General features: G+C 44.2%; 1 protein-coding gene across 1 annotated transcript; it reads right to left on the bottom strand.

Moving 5' to 3' along the window:
- Nucleotides 1-12421: 12421 nt before the first annotated feature.
- LOC139550560 (aquaporin FA-CHIP-like) lies at nt 12422-15345 on the bottom strand. Its single transcript, XM_071361516.1, has 4 exons — nt 14907-15345; nt 13867-14028; nt 13522-13602; nt 12422-13244 (listed from the first exon to the last, which is right to left on the bottom strand). Exons 1-4 carry the CDS (start codon nt 15267-15269, stop codon nt 13065-13067), a joined length of 786 nt encoding a protein of 261 aa, XP_071217617.1. The 5' UTR covers nt 15270-15345; the 3' UTR covers nt 12422-13064.
- Nucleotides 15346-22908: the final 7563 nt, after the last annotated feature.

A 22908-nucleotide genomic window follows, 5' to 3' on the forward strand; every position in this document is an offset into this window, starting at 1 on the left:
CATAGCCTGTAGGTAGGTAGGCGTTGGTTTGTTGAACTAGGATCTGAACAGATAGTTCAGCACTTCTGCTCTTTTATATAATCTGTAGGGAACACAACATATGTATATACTTATGGGTGGCACAAATTGGGATATGGGGGAGGGGAATGGGCAGGGTATATGCAAATGGAATACTGTAGTTCTTACTGTATTGTTTTTGCAGACATTTCTGTAGTATTTACTACAGTGTTTTTTGTGTCTGTGGATAATACTGCAGTATTCTATAGTAAAACTGTAGTCTTTATGTGGGAGCTGCCACAATGGTTTTGCTAGTTCAAGTTAAAACAAGTATAAACTTGGCATAGGCGCTAGGTCAATGGTATTATGAAGCACAAATTAAGCTGGTATGCCAAGTTTGTATCATACACCCTCACAAGGTTTAGTCTTGCAACTAGCACCTTACCCAAAAGTTAATTTTGAGTAAATTGTTTGGCTTGAATCAGGTATGCTTTTTTCACTCTGAATTATTCACTCTATTTTAAGTAAGTCAAACAAACTGATTGATGTGAATCTGTGTAGGGAAATGTGGTTGTTGAATCATGACAATAACAACTAACAATCCTTCACTTCATACAACAGACTAGAGGTCGACCGATTATGATTTTTCAATGCCGATACCAATACCGATTATTGGAGGACAAAAAAAGCCGATACCGATTAATCGGACGATTTATTTAAAGATTTATTTAATTTTATATATATATATATATATATATCATACACACACACACACACACATTTTTGTAATAATGACAATTGCAACAATACTGAATGAACAATGAACACTTTTATTTTAACTTAATATAATACATAAATACACACACACTGTCACGACTTCTGCCGAAGTCGTTGCCTCTCCTTGTTCGGGCGGTGCTCGGCGGTCAACGTCACCGGTCTTCTAGCCATCATCGATCCATTTTTCATTTTTCCATTGGTTTTGTCTTGTCTTCCCACACACCTGTTTTCAATCCCATCCATTACCTCTTGTGTATTTAACCCTCTGTTTCCCCTCATGTCTTTGTCAGAGATTGTTTTATGTCAGTATTGTTTCTTGCTGTATAGGTGCGCGACGGGTCCTCGTACCCATGTTTATTTTTATGTATTTACATTTTTGTGTTTGGAGCATGTTAAGTGGACATATATTAAAAGACTCCATTTACACTCCGTTTGACTCTCCTGCGCCTGACTTCCCTGCCACCTATACACACGACTCTGACAGAATCTCTGACCAAAAATATGAAGTCAGCAGGAGGAGACACTTCGCTCATGGAGGTAGAGGAACGCGTCATGGAACAAGCGGAGGAGATTGACAGTCTGAGCGCCGCCATGGATCGCATTGTCCAGAATATGAACCGCTGGGAGAGACAGGGAGTTTTTCCAGCGCCTCCACCACCACAATCGGGATACAATGGAGATACTGCCAGCTGCCAGGGTTTTCTCCTTAAACTGAACTTGTATCTGGCCACGGTCTCTCCAGTACCATCGGACCGTGAGAAGAGTTGCGCCCTCGTCTCATGCCTCACCGGGAAAGCCCTGGAGTGGGCCAGCGCTGTGTGTAGAGAGGAGGATGCGGCGTTGGACCATTTTGAGGAGTTCATCCGCCATTTCCGGATGGTATTCGACCACCCATCCAAAGGCAGAGCGGCGGGTGAGCTCCTCTATCATCTGAGGCAGGAGACGAGGAGTGCACAGGAGTTTGCTTTGGAGTTTAGGACCTTGGCTGCCGGCGTTGGATGGAGCGACAGGGCCCTGATCGACCATTACCGTTGTAGTCTACGCGAGGACGTCCGTCGGGAGCTGGTCTGTAGAGACACCACCCTCAACTTCGACCAGCTGGTGGACATGTCCATCAGGCTGGACAACATGCTGGCTACTCGTGGACGTCTAGATCGGGGTCTGGTTGTTCCATCCTCCCGCACCCTCTCTCCCGAACCTATGGAATTGGGAGGGATGGTGCACAGGGAGACCGGAAGGGGTTCCCGCTCGAGCACCATCTATGGTCGCAGAGATCACACTGCTGGTCGGTGCCGGGTTGGTTCCTCTGGGAATAGAGAAGGCAGGCAGGGCACTCTGGCATCACCCCAGGTGAGTAGGCACCATTCTCATCCAGAGCACTCTGCTGCACTAATGTTTGTCTCTGTCACTTTTCCGGATTTTCCCCTGCATTCCCAGTATAAGGCGCTAGTAGATTCAGGCGCGGCTGGGAATTTCATTAATAAAAATTTAGCTCATAGTTTAGGGATCCCTATTGTTTCTGTGGATATGCATTTCCCTATTCATGCCTTAGATAGTCGACCAATAGGGTCAGGGTTTATCAGGGAGGTCACCGCACCTTTGTATATGATAACGCAGGAGGGTCACAAGGAGAAGATTAGTCTTTTCCTTATTGATTCCCCTGCGTATTCTGTGGTGCTAGGCCTACCCTGGTTAACTTGTCATAACCCCACTGTTTCTTGGCCACAGAGGGCTCTCACGGGGTGGTCGCGAGAGTGCTCAGGAAGGTGTTTAGGGGTTTCCGTTGGTGCTACTACGGTGGAAAGTCCAGACCAGGACTCCACCGTGCGCATTCCCCCAGAATATGCCGATTTGGCTCTCGCCTTCTGTAAAAAGAAGGCGACTCAATTACCACCCCATCGACGAGGGGATTGTGCGATAGATCTCCTGGTAGACGCTGCATATCCCAGGAGTCACGTGTATCCCCTGTCGCAAGCGGAGACGGTGGCTATGGATACATACAGTGGGGAGAACAAGTATTTGATACACTGCCGATTATGCAGGTTTTCCTACTTACAAAGCATGTAGAGGTCTGTCATTTTTATCATAGGTACACTTCAACTGTGAGAGACGGAATAAATTGTAGACCTGTACAAGGCTGGGATGGGCTACAGGACAATAGCCAAGCAGCTTGGTGAGAAGGCAACAACTGTTGGCACAATTATTCAGTGTTAATCTGCTAAATTGTAATTATTCGATTTATTGCCTACCTCATGCCTTTTGCACACATTGTATATAGATTCTCTTTTTTTTCTACCATGTTATTGACTTGTTTATTGTTTACTCCATGTGTAACTCTGTGTTGTCTGTTCACACTGCTATGCTTTATCTTGGCCAGGTCGCAGTTGCAAATGAGAACTTGTTCTCAACTAGCCTACCTGGTTAAATAAAGGTGAAATAAAAATAAATAAATAATAATAATTGGCTTGAGGGGGCTAAACACCCTTTTCTCATCTGGACTGACCACCGCAATCTGGAGTACATCCGGCAGGCGAAGAGACTGAATCCTCGCCAGGCAAGGTGGGCCATGTTTTTCACTCGTTTTGTGTTTACTCTTACTTACAGACCAGGCTCCCAGAACGTCAAGGCAGACGCATTGTCTCGGCTGTATGACACAGAGGAGCGGTCCATGGATCCCACTCCCAAACTCCCAGCTTCGTGTTTGGTGGCGCCAGTAGTGTGGGAGCTGGACGCGGACATTGAGCGGGCGTCACGTGCAGAGCCCTCTCCTCCTGAGTGTCCAGCTGGTCGTCTGTACGTTCCGTCTGCTGTCCGCGACCGATTGATCTATTGGGCTCACACGTCACCCTCTGGTCATCCTGGGATAGGTTGGATGATGCGCTGTCTTGATGGGAGGTACTGGTGGCCCACTTTAGCTAAGGACGTGAGGATTTATGTTTCCTCCTGCTCGGTGTGCGCCCAGTGCAAGGCTCCGAGACACCTGCCCAGAGGTAAGCTTCAACCTTTACCCATTCCTCATCGGCCGTGGTCGCACCTGTCGGTGGATTTTTTGACTGATCTTCCACCTTCACAGGGTTACACCACGATCCTGGTCGTTGTGGATCGGTTTTCGAAGTCCTGTCGTCTCCTCCCTTTGCCCGGTCTCCCTACGGCCTTACAAACTGCAGAGGCCCTGTTTACACACGTTTTCCGGCACTATGGGGTGCCTTTTTATTTTTATTTTTTTATTTTTTTATTTAACCTTTATTTAACCAGGTAGGCTAGTTGAGAACAAGTTCTCATTTGCAACTGCGACCTGGCCAAGATAAAGCATAGCAGTGTGAACAGACAACAACACAGAGTTACACATGGAGTAAACAATAAACAAGTCAATAACATGGTAGAAAAAAAGAGAATCTATATACAATGTGTGCAAAAGGCATGAGGAGGTAGGCAATAAATCGAATAATTACAATTTAGCAGATTAACACTGGAGTGATAAATCATCAGATGATCATGTGCAAGTAGAGATACTGGTGTGCAAAAGAGCAGAAAAGTAAATAAATAAAAGCAGTATGGGGGGTGAGGTAGGTAAATTGGGTGGGCTATATACCGATGGACTATGTACAGCTGCAGCGATCGGTTAGCTGCTCAGATAGCAGATGTTTAAAGTTGTTGAGGGAGATAAAAGTCTCCAACTTCAGAGATTTTTGCAATTCGTTCCAGTCGCAGGCAGCAGAGAACTGGAAGGAAAGGCGTCCAAATGAGGTTTTGGCTTTAGGGATGATCAGTGAGATACACCTGCTGGAGCGCGTGCTACGGGTGGGTGTAGCCATCGTGACCAGTGAACTGAGATAAGGCGGCACTTTACCTAGCATAGCCTTGTAGATGACCTGGAGCCAGTGGGTCTGACGACGAACATGTAGCGAGGGCCAGCCGACTAGGGCATACAGGTCGCAGTGGTGGGTCGTATAAGGTGCTTTAGTAACAAAACGGATGGCACTGTGATAAACTGCATCCAGTTTGCTGAGTAGAGTATTGGAAGCTATTTTGTAGATGACATCGCCGAAGTCGAGGATCGGTAGGATAGTCTGTTTTACTAGGGTAAGTTTGGCGGCGTGAGTGAAGGAGGCTTTGTTGCGAAATAGAAAGCCGACTCTAGATTTGATTTTGGATTGGAGATGTTTGATATGAGTCTGGAAGGAGAGTTTGCAGTCTAGCCAGACACCTAGGTACTTATAGATGTCCACATATTCTAGGTCGGAACCGTCCAGGGTGGTGATGCTAGTCGGGCGTGCGGGTGCAGGCAGCGAACGGTTGAAAAGCATGCATTTGGTTTTACTAGCGTTTAAGAGCAGTTGGAGGCCACGGAAGGAGTGTTGTATGGCATTGAAGCTCGTTTGGAGGTTAGATAGCACAGTGTCCAAGGAAGGGCCAGAAGTATACAGAATGGTGTCGTCTGCGTAGAGGTGGATCAGGGAATCGCCCGCAGCAAGAGCAACATCATTGATATATACAGAGAAAAGAGTCGGCCCGAGAATTGAACCCTGTGGTACCCCCATAGAGACTGCCAGAGGACCGGACAACATGCCCTCCGATTTGACACACTGAACTCTGTCTGCAAAGTAGTTGGTGAACCAGGCAAGGCAGTCATTAGAAAAACCGAGGCTACTGAGTCTGCCGATAAGAATATGGTGATTGACAGAGTCGAAAGCCTTGGCCAGGTCGATGAAGATGGCTGCACAGTACTGTCTTTTATCGATGCCGGTTATGATATCGTTTAGTACCTTGACCGTGGCTGAGGTGCACCCGTGACCGGCTCGGAAACCGGATGGCACAGCGGAGAAGGTACGGTGGGATTCAAGATGGTCAGTGATCTGTTTGTTGACTTGGCTTTCGAAGACCTTAGATAGGCAGGGCAGGATGGATATAGGTCTGTAACAGTTTGGGTCCAGGGTGTCTCCCCCTTTGAAGAGGGGGATGACCGCGGCAGCTTTCCAATCCTTGGGGATCTCAGATGATACGAAGGAGAGGTTGAACAGGCTGGTAATAGGGGGTGCGACAATGGCGGCGGACAGTTTCAGAAATAGGGGGTCCAGATTGTCAAGCCCAGCTGATTTGTATGGGTCCAGGTTTTCCAGCTCTTTCAGAACATCTGCTATCTGGATTTGGGTAAAGGAGAAGCTGGGGAGGCTTGGGCGAGTAGCAGCGGGGGGGGCGGGGCTGTTGGCCAAGGTTGGAGTCGCCAGGAGGAAGGCATGGCCAGCCGTTGAGAAATGCTTGTTGAAGTTTTCGATTATCACGGATTTATCGGTGGTGACCGTGTTACCTAGCCTCAGTGCAGTGGGCAGCTGGGAGGAGGTGCTCTTGTTCTCCATGGACTTTACAGTATCCCAGAACTTTTTGGAGTTAGAGCTACAGGATGCAAATTTCTGCTTGAAAAAGCTGGCCTTTGCTTTCCTGACTGACTGCGTGTATTGGTTCCTGACTTCCCTAAACAGTTGCATATCGCGGGGGCTCTTCGATGCTATTCCAGTTCGCCACAGGATGTTTTTGTGCTGGTCGAGGGCAGTCAGGTCTGGAGTGAACCAAGGGCTATATCTGTTCTTAGTTCTGCATTTTTTGAACGGAGCATGCTTGTCTAATATGGTGAGGAAGTAACTTTTAAAGAATGACCAGGCATCCTCAACTGTCGGGATGAGGTCAATATCCTTCCAGGGTACCCGGGCCAGGTCGATTAGAAAGGCCTGCTCGCAGAAGTGTTTTAGGGAGCGTTTGACAGTGATGAGGGGTGGTCGTTGGACCGCGGACCCGTAGCGGATACAGGCAATGAGGCAGTGATCGCTGAGATCTTGATTGAAGACAGCAGAGGTGTATTTGGAGGGCAAGTTGGTCAGGATAATGTCTATTAGGGTGCCCATGTTTACGGATTTAGGGTTGTACCCGGTGGGTTCCTTGATGATTTGTGTGAGATTGAGGGCATCTAGCTTAGATTGTAGGACTGCCGGGGTCTTAAGCATATCCCAGTTTAGGTCACCTAACAGAACAAACTCTGAAGCTAGATGGGGAGCGATCAATTCACAGATGGTGTCCAGGGCACAGCTGGGAGCTGAGGGGGGTCGGTAGCAGGTGGCAACAGTGAGAGACTTATTTCTGGAGAGATTAATTTTTTAAATTAGAAGTTTGGGCATAGACCTGGAAAGTGTGACAGAACTTTGCAGGCTATCTCTGCAGTAGATTGCAACTCCTCCCCCTTTGGCAGTTCTATCTTGACGGAAAGTGTTATAGTTGGGTATGGAAATCTCAGAATTTTTGGTGGCCTTCCTAAGCCAGGATTCAGACACGGCAAGGACATCAGGGTTGGCAGAGTGTGCTAAAGCGGTGAGTAAGACAAACTTAGGGAGGAGGCTTCTGATGTTGACATGCATGAGGCCAAGGCTTTTTCGATCACAGAAGTCAACAAATGAGGGTACCTGGGGACATGCAGGGCCTGGGTTTACCTCCACATCACCCGAGGAACAGAGGAGTAGTAGGATGAGGGTGCGGCTAAAGGCTATCAAAACTGGTCGCCTAGAGCGTTGGGGACAAGGAATAAAAGGAGCAGATTTATGGCCGTGGTAGAATAGATTCTGGACATAATGTGCAGACAGGGGTATGGTGGGGCACGGGTACAGCGGAGGCAAGCCCAGGCACTGGGTGATGATAAGAGAGGTTGTATCTCTGGACATGCTGGTCTCAATGGGTGAGGTCACCGCATGTGTGGGAGGTGGGACAAAGGAGGTATCAGAGGTACGGAGAGTGGAACTACGGGGTCCATTGCAAACCAAAACAATGATAACTAGCCTGAACAACAGTATACAAGGCATATTGATATTTGAGAGAGACATACAGTAAGGCATAAAGTGATTGCAGGTCTTGATTGGGAGAGCTAGCTAAAACAACAGGTGAGATAACAGCAGCTAGTCAGCTAACACAGCAACAGCAGGTAAAAATGGCGACGACTAGGCAGAGAGGGTCGGATTGACTACACACAGAGCCTGAGTTAAAACACAGAGCCGACAGATAAAACACAAATAAACAGAATGGAGTACCGTGAATTAATGGACAGTCCGGCAGGCATCAGCTATGTAGCCAAGTGATCATAGTGTCCAGGGGGCAGCCGTAGATGGAGCAGGGAAGCCGCCACTAAGCTAGCACGCGACGTTTAAAGTTAGTAGCCCGGGGGGTGGTCTGCTCAGACGGAGGGGGTCTGCTCAGACGGAGGCCGGTTGAGGGCACAGCGGATGGGGTATTCGTCTGCAGACCAGACGTGGTCGTGTCGACAGAGAATCCAAGCCGGATGGCGATGGCGAAAGAGAGGTTGTGATTGTAGAATTGTGTTTGCTAACTGGTGCTAGCTTCGTGGCAGTGGCGCTAGCTGCGCTAGCTGCGCTAGCTGCAAGCTAGCTGTGAGGATCAGAAGTAGTGGCTCAGGGATTACGGCAGGAATCCGGTGTTGTTGTCGAGAGACAGTCCGATGCTGGTAAATTGATGAGTAATATCCAGGCTAATAACAGGGCTGGTGTCTGTGCAGAAGGTAAAAGCTGCTAGCAGCGGCTAAAAATGGCTAAATAGCTTGTAGCTGATTAGCTGGTTAGCTACTGGGGGTTCTTGAATGTGTTCCAAAGTTAAAAAATAATAGCGATTCCGTATCACATTGGGTGAGGTAGGTTACCGGAAGGTATAATCGAATTAAAAATCGAAAAGAGATAGATTTTTTTTTTTTAAATATATACAAGAAATACGAAAAATACAAACGTACATGAGAGGACTAAACAAACACGTCTACACTGCTTCGCCATCTTGGAATATGAGGATATAGTGTCTGATCGGGGTCCCCAGTTCACATCAAGGGTCTGGAAGGCGTTCATGGAACGTCTGGGGATCTCGGTTAGTCTTACCTCAGGTTTTCACCCCGAGAGTAATGGGCAGGTGGAGAGAGTTAACCAGGATGTGGGCAGGTTTCTGCGGTCCTATTGCCAGGACCGGCCGGGGGAGAGGGCGAAGTTCGTGCCCTGGGCAGAGATGGCCCAGAACTCGCTACGTCACTCCTCCACTAACCTTACTCCTTTTCAATGTGTATTAGGCCGGTTCTGGCCTAATATCAGCCGGTTCTGTCTCCTTGGCATCAGAGTCAGACCGAGGCTCCTGCGGTGGACAATTGGTTTCGGCGCGCTGAGGAAACCTGGGAGGCAGCCCACGTCCACCTTCAGCGCGCCATAAGGCGCCAGAAAATTGGCGCAGACCGTCGCCGCAGTGAGGCCCCGGTGTTCGCACCAGGGGACAGGGTCTGGCTCTCGACCCGAAACCTGCCCCTCCGCATGCTCTGCCGGAAGCTGGATCCGCGGTTTGTGGGGCCGTTTAAAGTCCTGAGGAGAGTGAACGAGGTATGTTATAGGTTACAACTGCCCACTAATTACCGTATTAACCCCTCGTTCCATGTGTCTCTCCTCAGGCCGATGGTGGCTGGCCCGCTCCAGGAGGCTGAAGTGCGTGAAGTTCCTCCGCCTCCTTTAGACATCGAGGGGGTCCCGGCGTACTCTGTTCGATCCATTTTGGATTCGAGACTTCGGGCGAGGGGCCTTCAGTACCTCGTGGACTGGGAGGGGTACGGGCCGGAGGAGAGATGCTGGGTTCCGGTGGAGGACGTTTTAGATCCTCCCATGTTAAAAGAATTCCACCGCCTCCATCCGGATCGCCCTGCACCTCGCCCTCCGGGTCGTCCCCGAGGCTGGGGCCGCGTGTCGGGGGGGGGTACTGTCACGACTTCTACCGAAGTCGTTGCCTCTCCTTGTTCGGGCGGTGCTCGGCGGTCGACGTCACCGGTTTTCTAGCCATCATCGATCCATTTTTCATTTTTCCATTGGTTTTGTCTTGTCTTCCCACACACCTGTTTTCAATCCCATCCATTATCTCTTGTGTATTTAACCCTCTGTTTCCCCTCATGTCTTTGTCAGAGATTGTTTTATGTCAGTATTGTTTCTTGCTGTATAGGTGCGCGACGGGTCCTCGTACCCATGTTTATTTTTATGTATGTACATTTTCGTGTTTGGAGCATGTTAAGTGGACATATATTAAAAGACTAGATTTACACTCCGTTTGACTCTCCTGCGCCTGACTTCCCTGCCACCTATACACACGATTCTGACACACACGCACACAGCTCTGAAGTGACAATGATACTGAAGAGTCTGCTTAGGAGAAAAATACTCTCAACTGTTTGAATAAAAATAGAGTTTAAGTTACCTGTGATGAATGTTGAAAACAAAAACTTTAATTTCTATATGCAGGAAATCCTATTTTAATAATGGGCATGGTAAGAATTGACAACCAAAGTGCGAGACATAATTCCCATGACACCTTCTAGCAAAATCTGAAAAGCGGTTCCTTCATTTATTCCATAGGATATTTTTAGATTCACTTAAAATAAGGTCTGTTTCGTGTAGGCTTACATCACCGTGCCAATTTTATAACTGTGTAGATATCCATAGGACAAGGTAACTCTGATCAATATTGGCTAAATATAGGCGAAGATACGTTTTTTTGTAGAGTGGATTAATGAAAATATGTTGACAAACGTTACCTTATCCTAGTGAGATTTACACGGGTATCAAAACGTCGAGGCGGTTTAATTAAGCCTGCACGAAACACAGACCTTATTTGAAGTAGATCAAGACATTCTCTATGGAAGACATGAACGATAAAATAACGAAGGAACCCCTTTCAAATTCAGCCGCAAGTTATTACAGGAATTATAACTCGTCGACTATTTCTCTCTAAACCATATACCTTTGACTAATCCGGAAACTATCACCTCGAAAACAAAACGTTTATTCCATTCCGTATTTTATCTAACGGGTGGCATCCATGAGTCTAAATATTCCTGTTACATTGCACAACCTTCAATGTTGTCATAATTACGTAAAATTCTGTCAAATTAGTTCGCAAAGAGCCAGGCGGCCCAAACTGTTGCATATACCCTGACTCTGCGTGCAATGAACGCAAGAGAAATGACACAATTTCACCTGGTTAATATTGCCTACCAACCTGGATTTCTTTTAGCTAAATATGCAGGTTTAAAAATATATACTTGTGTATTGATTTTAAGAAAGGCATTGATGTTTATGGTTAAGTACACATTGGAGCAATGACAGTCATTGATTGATTGTTTTTTATAAGATAAGTTTAATGCTAGCTAGCAACTTACTGCATTCGCTAACAGGCAGGCTCCTCGTGGAGTGCAATGTAATCAGGTGTTAGAGCATTGGACTAGTTAACTGTAAGGTTGCAAGATTGGATCCACCGAGCTGACAAAATCTGAACGTTCCTAGGCCGTCATTGAAAATAAGAATGTGTTCTTAACTGACTTGCCTAGTTAAATAAAGATTAAATAAAGGTAAAAAAAAATAAAAATAAATCGGCAAATCGGCGCCCAAAAATACCGATTTCCAATTGTTATGAAGACTTGAAATCGGCCATTCCGATTAATCGGTCGACCTCTACAACAGACATATCAGAAAGGTTGGTCAGAATGAGAAACCAGTCACGCCCACACCTTTGATTTACGGTTCATCCTACCCAAAGAAGAAAACAGAAACAAAAAACTTTACAATTGTTTCTAATCATGTTTTGAATCTCATATTGTCTCTAATTGTCAAGACTGCCGCCGAAGTCGGTCCCTCTCCTTGTTCGGGCGGCGTTCGGCGGTCGACATCACCGGCCTTCTAGCCATCGCCGATCCACTTTTTATTTTCCATTTGTTTTGTCTTTGTTTTACACACCTGGTTTCAATTCCCCAATTACATGTTCATTATTTAACCCTCTGTTTTCCCCATGGTTTTTGTGCGTGTTTGTTTTATGTTTTTCGGTCCATTTGTGTGGGCTTGGTATTTCTACATGTATTTGGTAATTTTTAGTAAAGTTACTTTCATTACTCATCTCTGCTGTCCTGCGCCTGACTCCTCTGTACCAGCTACACCCAGACCTTTTACACTAATACTCTCTGCTTTTAGTTTTTGTAACCACATAAAATGCACATAAGACTGGGGTGTGTTAAAAGTTACTCATATTTTTTCCGTAAACTTACTGGCTCATGCACGCAGTGGATTCCAGGAAAAAAACACCAGCCTGTTAACAGCGATTTTAGATAAGGAAATAGACTGATGAGGACAGTGATGATAAGGTCTACGGGTCCTGAACCTAAACAGTGATGTTGCTGTGGTCTAGTTTAGATAGTAGTGCAAAGTTTACTGAAAATATATTTCTATCAGGATCTCAAGCTCTCCCCACCTTCTGAGATAAACTTAAATAGATTGTGTCAGCCAAATTTTTCATTAACCTGGTAAGTCTACCCCAGATGACACTGGGCCAATTGTGCGCCGCCCTATGGGACGCCCAAACATGGCCGGTTGTGATACAGCCTGGAATCGAACCAGGGTCTGTAGTGATGCCTCTAGCACTGAGATGCAATGCCTTAGACTGCTGCGCCACTCGGGAGCCCCCAAAGTGTTTGGCTTTGAAGTTCTAATGAGAGGGCTAGTCCAAAAATTGAAAGGGTACTGTTTGGATGTGGAGACTGGATATTGCTAAAGTAAGCAGTTTATGAGGAGACAAATGCCAAGAGAGGAACATCTGTTAACATCTGGTGTTTTATTTACGTACAAAAGTGAAATACAATTCAAGAGTGCACACAGAAATACATATACATCAAGAAATAAAAAGTTCTTACATAAACAGGTACATAGAAAATATACAAAAACAAATAGCTCTATATAGAATACTAATATGGGAAATATTTTAACAAAGAGCAAGATGTTCCAACAACTCTGTTAAAGACGTTTAGAAATTTAAGTGAATACTCAACAGTAGAGGCTGCGGAGGGGAGGACAACTCATAATAATGGCCGGAAAAGAGCAAATGGAATGGTATCAAACACATGGAAACCATTTGTTTGTTGTATTTGATACCATTCCACTCATTTCGGTCCAGCCATTACCACGAGCCCGTCCTCCCCAATTAAGGTGCCACCAACCTCCTGTGATAGTCAAGTGACAATTTGGCTACTAAATCAGCAGTTCAGTGGTGTGATTTTCAATGAAACAGGCCTAATACTTCAAAATAAAAATGCTCCTCTTATTTGAAATTCTTTATCATTATTTTGAAATAACAATTCAACTGCTGCCATTCTAAAGGAAATGTCAATGCTTTACAGGAGTATACTGTAGGTAGACAATCTAAAGTCCTATACACTATATGGTGTTGCTATGACAACACTACTTTGTTGATGACATTTCCACAGCTGCAGGCTCCTCTCCATTAACATTATAGTCTCCCACCGGGCCACTAACAAGAACCTTCATACGTTCAGGGAAGTCCTCAGATTTGGGGTACAGGAGGAAGTCATAGACCAGAGCAGCTGCCACACCTCCACTCATTGGCCCCACCCAGTACACCTGCCATGGTGCAAAGAAATCAATCAATGAATCAATGGAAGAACAGATTTAAGACAAATATTACAGGGTTAACTTTAACTTTGCTTTCAATAGTTTTATTAGACTTTACAATAAAACAATAGAGATGCTGTCACTCAGTAACCACTTTATTGAAAGTAGCTCAGCTTTGGTAATCATTTTAGAAGTTTATTGAATTTACTAGTCATGGAATTGATGTCACACTAAATGCAAGGAATCTGCAAACACACGTGCCTGCAAACACACCATCTCCACTTACCCAGTGATTTGTATAATCATTCATGATCAAAGCTGGTCCAAAGGATCGGGCCGGGTTGATACCACAGCCTGTGTAGCTGATCTGTACACAGCAACAAGATAAATATCTTAGGACAATATGAGGGATGAGACGATCTGTTGTAAAATCAATATAAATCGTTTATGGTTATAGGATTAGGCCTAGGGTCTGAGGGGTAAATTCAACAGTCAACATTTGCACTGAGTAAAATTAAGCTTTAATTCAATGGTGATTTGTCAGAATAACACATTCAAAATCCATGTTTTGTTAATCGGATGCATGTGTCAGAGGAGATACCTTGTTGACAAACTACTATAAGTAACTTACGGCTGCCAAGTGTCCCAGAGCAACAGAGAGTCCGATGGCCAGGGGGGCAGAGCCGGTGACATCACGCCGCCTTTTATCAGTTACTGCTATGACACACAGGACCAGCTGGAAGGTAGCCAAGAGCTCGATGCCAACGCCTTGGCTGGCACTGACACCATTTAGCTACGAGGGGGAAGGAGAGGGGCAGAGGGAGAAACAAACAAAAACAATTTGTCAGTGTGCATCAGCGTGATGGATGTTTTTCTCAAATACTATGTGCTATTCTAAATAGCTGGCAAAGCAAAGGCTTCCCTTGTGAAGTGCATGGTGAGGAGAAAAAAATCTAATTTGAAATCTATGTAAACTTTCAACAGGCTGATAGTCTCGCTATAATTTGTCAAAGTCTGAGCAAGTTTTAGTTTATTCATTCATTGAAATTGTAAATGATTGAAAGATGTTGATAATTGATCATATTCTTACAGACTTTGCTAATGTGCAATTTACATAATTTAGAATTCCATTAATGGCAATAGATGTGATGATCCTCTGTATCAACAGCTTAAAAGACCATATAACTTGGTGTCTATAGGAGGCACGTGAGGGTTTTTTATGGCATGGGAAAGTAACTACCATGCAGCTGTACATCCTATATTCACTAGAGAACAGCAGAAGCACCTATTCTTATTATGAGTTAGTGTGATCATAAAAAAACATCACATGATTCTGTTAGTCAATAGTTTGCAGCCGGTGCATCCAAGCTCACTCTAATCAAACATGAATGACATCCCATTTGAGTCCCTTCAAAAATCATTGAGTCAAACTAAATTAAACTAAGTTCAATCAACTATTTTCTCAATGCAGTGCATGCAGGTTCACATGCATTACTGTTTGCCAACAACTATGAGATGCAATATACATTTATCAAGAAATTGCACACAAAGTTCAAACACTTCCCATAAAATGGAATTGAAAGCCAACATTTCTAATTGAAAAGGACACACATAAACCATATATATTCAAATTTGCATTCTGAAACAAATTAGCCAAAATGAGCCACTCACAGCATTGACCCCCAGTGCAGTATTTGCCTCTGGCCGGGTTCCGTAGACAATAGCACTGGCCAGAGCAGAGCCCAGCATCTGAGCCACCATGTACATCATCCCCTTGAACACGCTGATCTGGCAGCTGGCCAGCATGCCCAGTGTCACAGCTGGGTTCAGGTGGGCTCCACTGATGTGGCCCAAACTCTGGGCCAGCGTGGCGATGGCCAGACCAAAGGTCAGAGAAACCTTCACCTCCTGGTCAGGAGCGGTGTTGTTTGAGTTCCCAATGGCAGCTGAGATGCTGAGAAATATGAACATGGTCATCCCCACAAGCTCGGCCAGTACGGCCCTCCAGAATGCCTTGCTCTTGAACTCTCTCATCTTGGCTGCAGCCTGGGCGTATGGTGGTCTTATCTGATATGATGTAGAGTGGTGTCAGTGGAACTCACAAACAACATCAACAGGCTGCATTTATAAGGCTGCTGCTGATAATGAAGGGAGGCGGGTTCTAAAAAGTGAAAGGGAAGGGAGAAATCCAAAAGGCTTTTTTTCTTCTTCACCCCCCTTTCCCTCACTCTTTTACTGGTCTCCCTCTCCCTCTTTTCCTCCCTCCTATCCCTCTCGTTTCCCATACTCCCTGCACTTACTTCTTTTTTTCTTTCTCTGGACTTTCAGAAGTAGTGGTGAAGAACAGGCTGTAGTAGGACAGAGGGGAAGTTGTACTCAGAGGCACTTTGTTTCTCCATTCATAAAGACATCTACAGTAGCAGGACTTTATGACTACAGTATAAGGTGAGAGTCCACAAGGTTTGTTGCTTGGGATTTCTAACTATGGTAATGTTGGAACATATTTCCAAGTCCCATCTTCAAATATTATAGTGTGCGCTTTGTCGATATGTTTATCTGTTAAGATGTCTCTATACCAGTGAATAGCATCAATAATTGAATTTCCACATCAACTCAGCAGTGACTGGGTCACAGCAGAGCCTCCAAAGAGGCCAACTCACTGCTGAGTTGACCTGAGTCACAGGTCCCTAACCTGTCCCTCAACAGACATGCACGTGAGTTTGTTCCCATATTGTTCCCATTGTTCCCATAGAGATTCAGTGTGCACATCATATTGGCAACTGCTTGCTAACCTCTTGGGAATACATCTGGATAAATGCTATTCAACATGATTTGATAGAAATCTATGTGCAATAAAATCTATATATACACATACACACACACTGAACAAAAATATAAATGCAACAATTTCAAAGGTTTTGCTGAGTTAGTTCAAAATAAGGAATCAGTCAAATTAAATAAATTAGGCCCTAATCTATAGATTTCACATGACTGGGTAGGGGCGCAGCTTGGGACCAGGCAAAAGTTGACACACCTACTCATTCAAGTTTTTATTTTTATTTTGATTAATTTCTACATTGTAGAATAGTGAAGACATCAGAACAATTAAATAACCCCCCCCCAAAAAAAGTGTTAAAAAAATCAAAATATATTTTAGATTCTTCAAAGTAGCCACCCTTTGCCTTGATGACAGCTTTGCACACTCTTGGCATTCTCTCAACCAGCTTCATGAGGTAGTCACCTGGAATGCATTTCAATTAACAGATGTGCCTTGTTAAAAGTTTGCTGTGGGATTTCTTTCCCTCTTAATGCGTTTGAGCCAATCAGTTGTGTTGTGACAAGGTAGGGGTGGTATACAGAAGATAGCCCTATTTAGTTAAAGACCAAGTCCATATTATGGCAAGAACAACTAAAATAAGCAAAGAGAAACAACAGTCCATCATTACTTTAAGACATGAAGGTCAGTCAATCCTTATTCCCCAGAATCCTGTTCTTTATTTGGTATTTGTTTATTATTTGTAATAAATGTGCAAACATTTGCTTTGTCATTATGGGGCATTGTGTGTAGATTGATGAGGACATGTTTTACTTAATCCAATTTAGAATAAGGCTGTAACATAACAAAATGTGGAAAAAGTCAAGGGGTCTGAATACATTCCGAATGCACTGTATGTGTGATGGGATGTATAGACATTATGGACAGTATATGGATAGAATATATAGTATATCTGAAAAATATGTGGATAGAATAGTGTATGTACAGCAATAGTTGAATAGGATGGCATTGACTAGAATACAGTACTCACATATGAAATGGGTACTGGTCAGGCACCGTGTAAGTCGCTCTGGATAAGAGCGTCTGCTAAATGACTTAAATGTAAATGTAAATGTAATGTGTTATGCGGTGAAGCGCACGGTGTCTCCAGTGCGCGTCCACAGCCCAGTACGTCCTGTGCCAGCACCCCGCAGTTGCCGGGCTAGGGTGAGCATCCAGCCAGGGCGGGTTGTGCCAGCCCTGCTCTCCAGACCTCCAGTGCGCCTCCTCGGCCCAGTATATCCTGCGCCGGCTCTACGCACAGTGTCTCCGGTGCGTCCTGTGCCAGCGCCCCGCATGTGCAGGGCGAAGATATCCATCCAGCCAGGACGGGTTGTGCAGGCTCTACGCTCGAGACCTCCAGTGCGCCTCCACGGCCCAGTGTATCCGGTGCCTCCGCCAAGAACCAAGCCTCCAGTATGTCTCGCCAGCCTGGTGAGTCCTGTGCCTGTCCCCAGAACCAGGCCTCCAGTATGTCTCCCCAGCCGGGTGAGTCCTGTGCCTGCTGCCAGAACCAGGCCTCCTGTTTGTCTCCCCAGCCTGGTGAGCCCTGTGGCAGCTCCACGTACCAGACTGCCCATACGTCTCCTCACTCCAGTGAGGAGTCATGGCACGATGCCTCCAGTGATGATCCATGGCAAGAAGCCTCCAGTGATGATCCCACCGTCGCTGGACCAGACAGGACTGGCAAAAAGTGCTCTTCACTGACGAGTCGCAGTTTTGTCTCACCAGGGGTGATGGTCGGATTCGCGTTTATAGTCGAAGGAATGAGCCTGTACTCCGGAGCGGGATCGATTTGGAGGTGGAGGGTCCGTCATGGTCTGGGGTGGTGTGTCACAGCATCATTGGACTGAGCTTGTTGTCATTGCAGGCAATCTCAACTCTGTGCGTTACAGGGAAGACATCCTCCTCCCTCATGTGGTACCCTTCCTGCAGGCTCATCCTGACATGACCCTCCAGCATGACAATGCCACCAGCCATACTGCTCGTTCTGTGCGTGATTTCTGCAAGGCAGGAATGTCAGTGTTCTGCCATGGCCAGCGAAGAGCCCGTATCTCAATCCCATTGAGCACGTCTGGGAACTGTTTGATCAGAGGGTGAGGGCTAGGGCCATTCCCCCCAGAAATGTCCGGGAACTTGCAGGTGCCTTGGTGGAAGTGTGGGGAAACATCTCACAGAAAGAACTGGCAAATCTGGTGCAGTCCATGAGGAGGATATGCACTGCAGTACTTAATGCAGCTGGTGGCCACACCAGATACTGACTGTTACTTTTGATTTTGACCCCCCCTTTGTTCAGGGACACAGTATTCCATTTCTGTTAGTCACATGTTGGTGGAACTTGTTCAGTTTATGTCTCAGTTGTTGAATCTTGTTATGTTCATACAAATATGTACACATGTTAATTTTGCTGAAAATAAATGCAGTTGACAGTGAGAGGACGTTTCTTTTTTTGCTGAGTTTATGTTGAAAATTGGTTACCATGATGACAATCCTGTGGGTTTAAATTTGACCCTCAAAACAATAGTTTACTTTGATGACTTTTTTCAAATCCAATGTATTTTTGACATAATTGGTCAATGTATTGTGACATGAAATCTATGTTGAAACAATATTGATTAAACCAGTTTGCGCCCAGTGGGTAGTAACTGTAATGAATTACATTTCGAAAGTAATCTACCCATCCGTGCTGACCAGGATGCTATTTTTGAGACTTTATTCAAAAAGGTTACTGTTGAGGGAAGTGGTGTCAAACCATAATCTGAGTAGTTGTGGGATATATTTTTTTGTTGATGGCTGAACCTACATGTTGAGGGGTTAGGGGTTGTGAGACAGGCAACACAGACACTTACTGACCCATGAAACATTTTGTGACAGTGGAGGAACTAATTTTGCTAATTGCTCAAACCTATCTAATTGGTTCATAGAAATTTTGTTGGGAGGCATTTGGTGCTCAAAGAGAAATTCCTACAACACCCTAGTAGTTTTTTGTGTCAAAGCAAAGACAGTGATCTACTAAGAGTCCAGTCATTAACAATGTTTTCTTTTAAAGACTCATTTTTAACAAGTTGAACAAATAGAAAAACGAACAGAAAAGCAAGGCAAAAATACAGATTTTCTTCAAAATATGGTGTTTAGAGAGTACAATTTAAGACTAAGATCGGCCATTCTTCACAGTGGCTTCACACTCCCGGGACTTTAGCTCCAAGTGTGTAAAAGGAAACAGAGACCAAAGACCTGAATGAATAGAGTAGATCCTCTTGATTACAAAAGCAGAAAGAAACCTCTCTAAAAATACCTCACGTGAGAATGGGCTGCCAGATCATGACATGTCACAAAGAGTACAGAACTCACAGATAAAGACCATGGCTGCGTCTGAAATTGCACCCTATTCCCTATAGAGTGCACTACTTTTGAGCATAGCCTATTAAAAGTAGTGCACAATATAGGAACAGGATGGTATTTAATGCATTCCACATCAATAAGATGGCTGGAACCCAGCAGTCTCCCTCAAAGGTTCCAAATTACAATCGTCGGCTAGCTCTTAATGAGGCTTCATGTCGGTGCAGACTGGGCTGACCCAGACAGTACTGAAACTTATGTAACTGTCAGGGACCAAATATACTGGACCAGCGGTGAAAATACAAAAAAGTCACTCAGGGAACTCACCAATGTAAAATCCTTGAATTCACTTAAAAAACCGTCCAGAGCCTGGTTCAACCCATTCCCACCCCTGGGTGGGACCAATAAAAACAAATAAAAAATATAAATGGACGTGACGAGTGCTATTCACTGCACTCTTACTATATTTTTTGGAAAATAGTAAAATGCGCTTTATTTTGAAAAATAGGCCATTTATGGCGCATTTAGGCATATTTGAAATTGTAAAATTATGGCATGATGTGTCATTTTATTTCCATGACAATTTCGTACTTCCCACTAGGGGCAATGCAGGTGCTATATTACCATCTAGTAGGCTTGCGATGAGCTATGGGGTTAAAGGATGGCCTTAAACTGCAAGCTGCGACTCTTAATTGAACTCGCGGTCTTCAAACGGCCAGCGTTTGACGGTATGGCGTTTTCTTTAGAGATTGTGTTGCAGAACAGACCAATTTGATGTCCAAAGGGTTTCCTTCTGGTGTTTCCCCTTACCATTTTGTTTACAAAACATCCTCCTAGCTATAGGGCTTTGTTGTGGCTGTTCAGGACAGGAAGGTATTAACAATCCTAATGCTTTTTAAATGGTGTTTTGCTTATCGGACATCCACGAGGTAAATGCAATTAGGGAGCTATAGTGCTATTTATTTTAGGATTTCCTCTGATTTTGTGAGGTTGCTCAAACTAAATGATATACAGTATTCATATTGTATGTACAGTATATTATTATTCTTTCTATGTCCTCATGGACCCACTGTAAATGTAATCAGAAGTTAACTGTATTAGCAAAGATAAATCTGCATTCATCATAAATAGCTTTGTAAAATATAATCATGTCTCTTTGATACTGTTTATATACAGCCATAAACATTCACTAATCCTTATCTTTAAAGTTTTTCCCGACTTAATTTTACAAAAAAGACCAACCATTTTTGGACTTAACACATAACATAAGGGAATATTCCTTTCATCCAGATTGATTTCCTTAAAAAGTCATTCTGATTTATACCTACAGGCGTGTGTGGCTCCTCCAGACTGGAAGTCTTACAACAGACACATCTGGGGGTTTATATTGGGGCCCCAGACCCGCTCAATTGTCATGTGTGGCCCTTGGCTCTTTGTCTCTTAATCAATACAGTGGGGAGTGGGGATCCCATGTGTCTGAAAGGCTTGGTCGGGGGTCCTCGATGCCATGACGACTGCTCCAACAATATAGACTTCTCCCTCTCAGCTTGGCGAAACCCTATCATGTTTAAGCATATACTCACCGATGAGATCACCCAAGTAGACCTGGGTTCAAATGGTATTTGTTTTAATTCAAATATGTTAATGTTTTGATGGAGTCTGCCTGGAGTGCCAGGTGGGCGGGTTTTGACTTTTTGGACTATTCTATTAGTTTGATTGCGCCAGGCAAGCTCATCCAAGCCCAGACAAAGTTTTGTAATTAAAACACATAATATTTGAACCCAGGTCTGACTTGGCACCGAAGAGGCCTCCATAGCTAACCATCCACAGTGGGAGAGAGTGTAGAAGCACAGGCTGACTTGATCACGTCAATGGCTCTTGTGGAGACATTTGTGATGGATTGTAAAGGAGGTAAATTGAGGATGTGAAGTTGCCCGAAAAATCCTGCAGAATAATGTTTAGAGCTGTGAAAGTTCTGTTTCAAAATGTAGATAAATTGGCGCTGTAAAAGCTGAATGTGATAGGTCATACTAACGATACACTGTGTTTCAACCCCTCACAACACTGGTGGCAGCTTAGTCACAACAAATATACATTACTTAATCAAAGAGGCAGTCAAGTTAGTTTCCAAAATATCTGATATGCTGTTTAATACAAGGCAATGTTTCAATGATGCCCAACATTCTTTTGGTGTTCATCTCACAATATAACTTTACATTTATCATACCTTTATGATCCTGGTATCACTCTTACAAAAACAACTACACTATTTAAAATAATAAAAGGCTAATGATAAAGGTTTGGACTTGCTATAATTAACTGTTTGTTCTATCTTGCCTTTGCGTAATGTCTTACTATGAAATAAGTGCAAAATAGGTATTGTCTTATTGGTCTGCCTATCTCCATATTAATCTATCTCAGCGGAGACTGCTGAGGGGAGGACGGCTCATAATTATGGCTTGAATGGAGTCAGTGGAATGGTATCAAACACATCAAGGTTTCCATGTGGTTGATGCCATTCTATTCCATTGACTCCATTCCAGCCATTATCACGAGCCGTCCTCCCCTCAGCAGCCTCCACTGATCTATCTGCTGTATTGGCCCATCCGTTCGTCTGTCTGCAAAAACATACAATTTCACATTTACTTGCGATTAACCAGGCACCATACACTCCATGCTTCCCTGGTAAGTTTCAGTTCTATGTTTCGGTTCTAACTGGAGTTATGGTCCATCTCAAAAACGTGTTTTTTGGCATTTCATATTATTACGTTGAAATTTTGCATCCCCATGTTGTCACTTGGTTTTTCCGTATGGGGTGATTGTTTGTCTGCCTACCATGAAATAGAGAGCGCCATGGTCCAACCTAATTCTCCTTAATTTAACAGAGCACCACTTAGGGTTTTTTATAGTGATCATTCTGACTGGAGTGAGGCAGAGGTGGTGTCTTGGCATTTGACAATGTTAGAAGCAGAGAGAAATTTGAAGAGTTTATTTCCAAAACGCTATATATGCATTTTCATAAATGTTGGTAAATAAGCTTTTATTGTTTAAGTAACTTCTGAATGAGATGGAGCCTGTAATCGAACACACAAATGCTGATGCTCCAGATACTCAACTAGTCTAAAGAAGGCCAGTTTTATTGCTTCTTTAATCAGAACAACAGTTTTCAGCTGTGCTAACATAATTGCAAAAGGGTTAGCCTTTTAAAATTATAAACTTGGATTAGCTAACACAAAGTGCCATTGGAACACAGGAGTGATGGTTGCTGATAATGGGCCTCTGTACGCCTATGTAGATATTCCATAAAACATCAGCCGTTTCCAGCTACAATAGTCATTTACAACATTAACAATGTCTACACTGTATTTCTGATCAATTTGATGTTGTTTTATTGGACAAAAAAATTGCTTTTCTGTCAAAAACAAGGACATGTTTAAGTGACCCCAACCTTTTGAACGGTAGTGTATGTATATATATATATATATATATATACAGTTGAAGTCAGAAGTTTACATACAC

This window comes from Salvelinus alpinus, chromosome 23 (genome assembly GCF_045679555.1).
Source record: "Salvelinus alpinus chromosome 23, SLU_Salpinus.1, whole genome shotgun sequence".
In the NCBI taxonomy this organism is placed as follows: domain Eukaryota; kingdom Metazoa; phylum Chordata; class Actinopteri; order Salmoniformes; family Salmonidae; genus Salvelinus; species Salvelinus alpinus.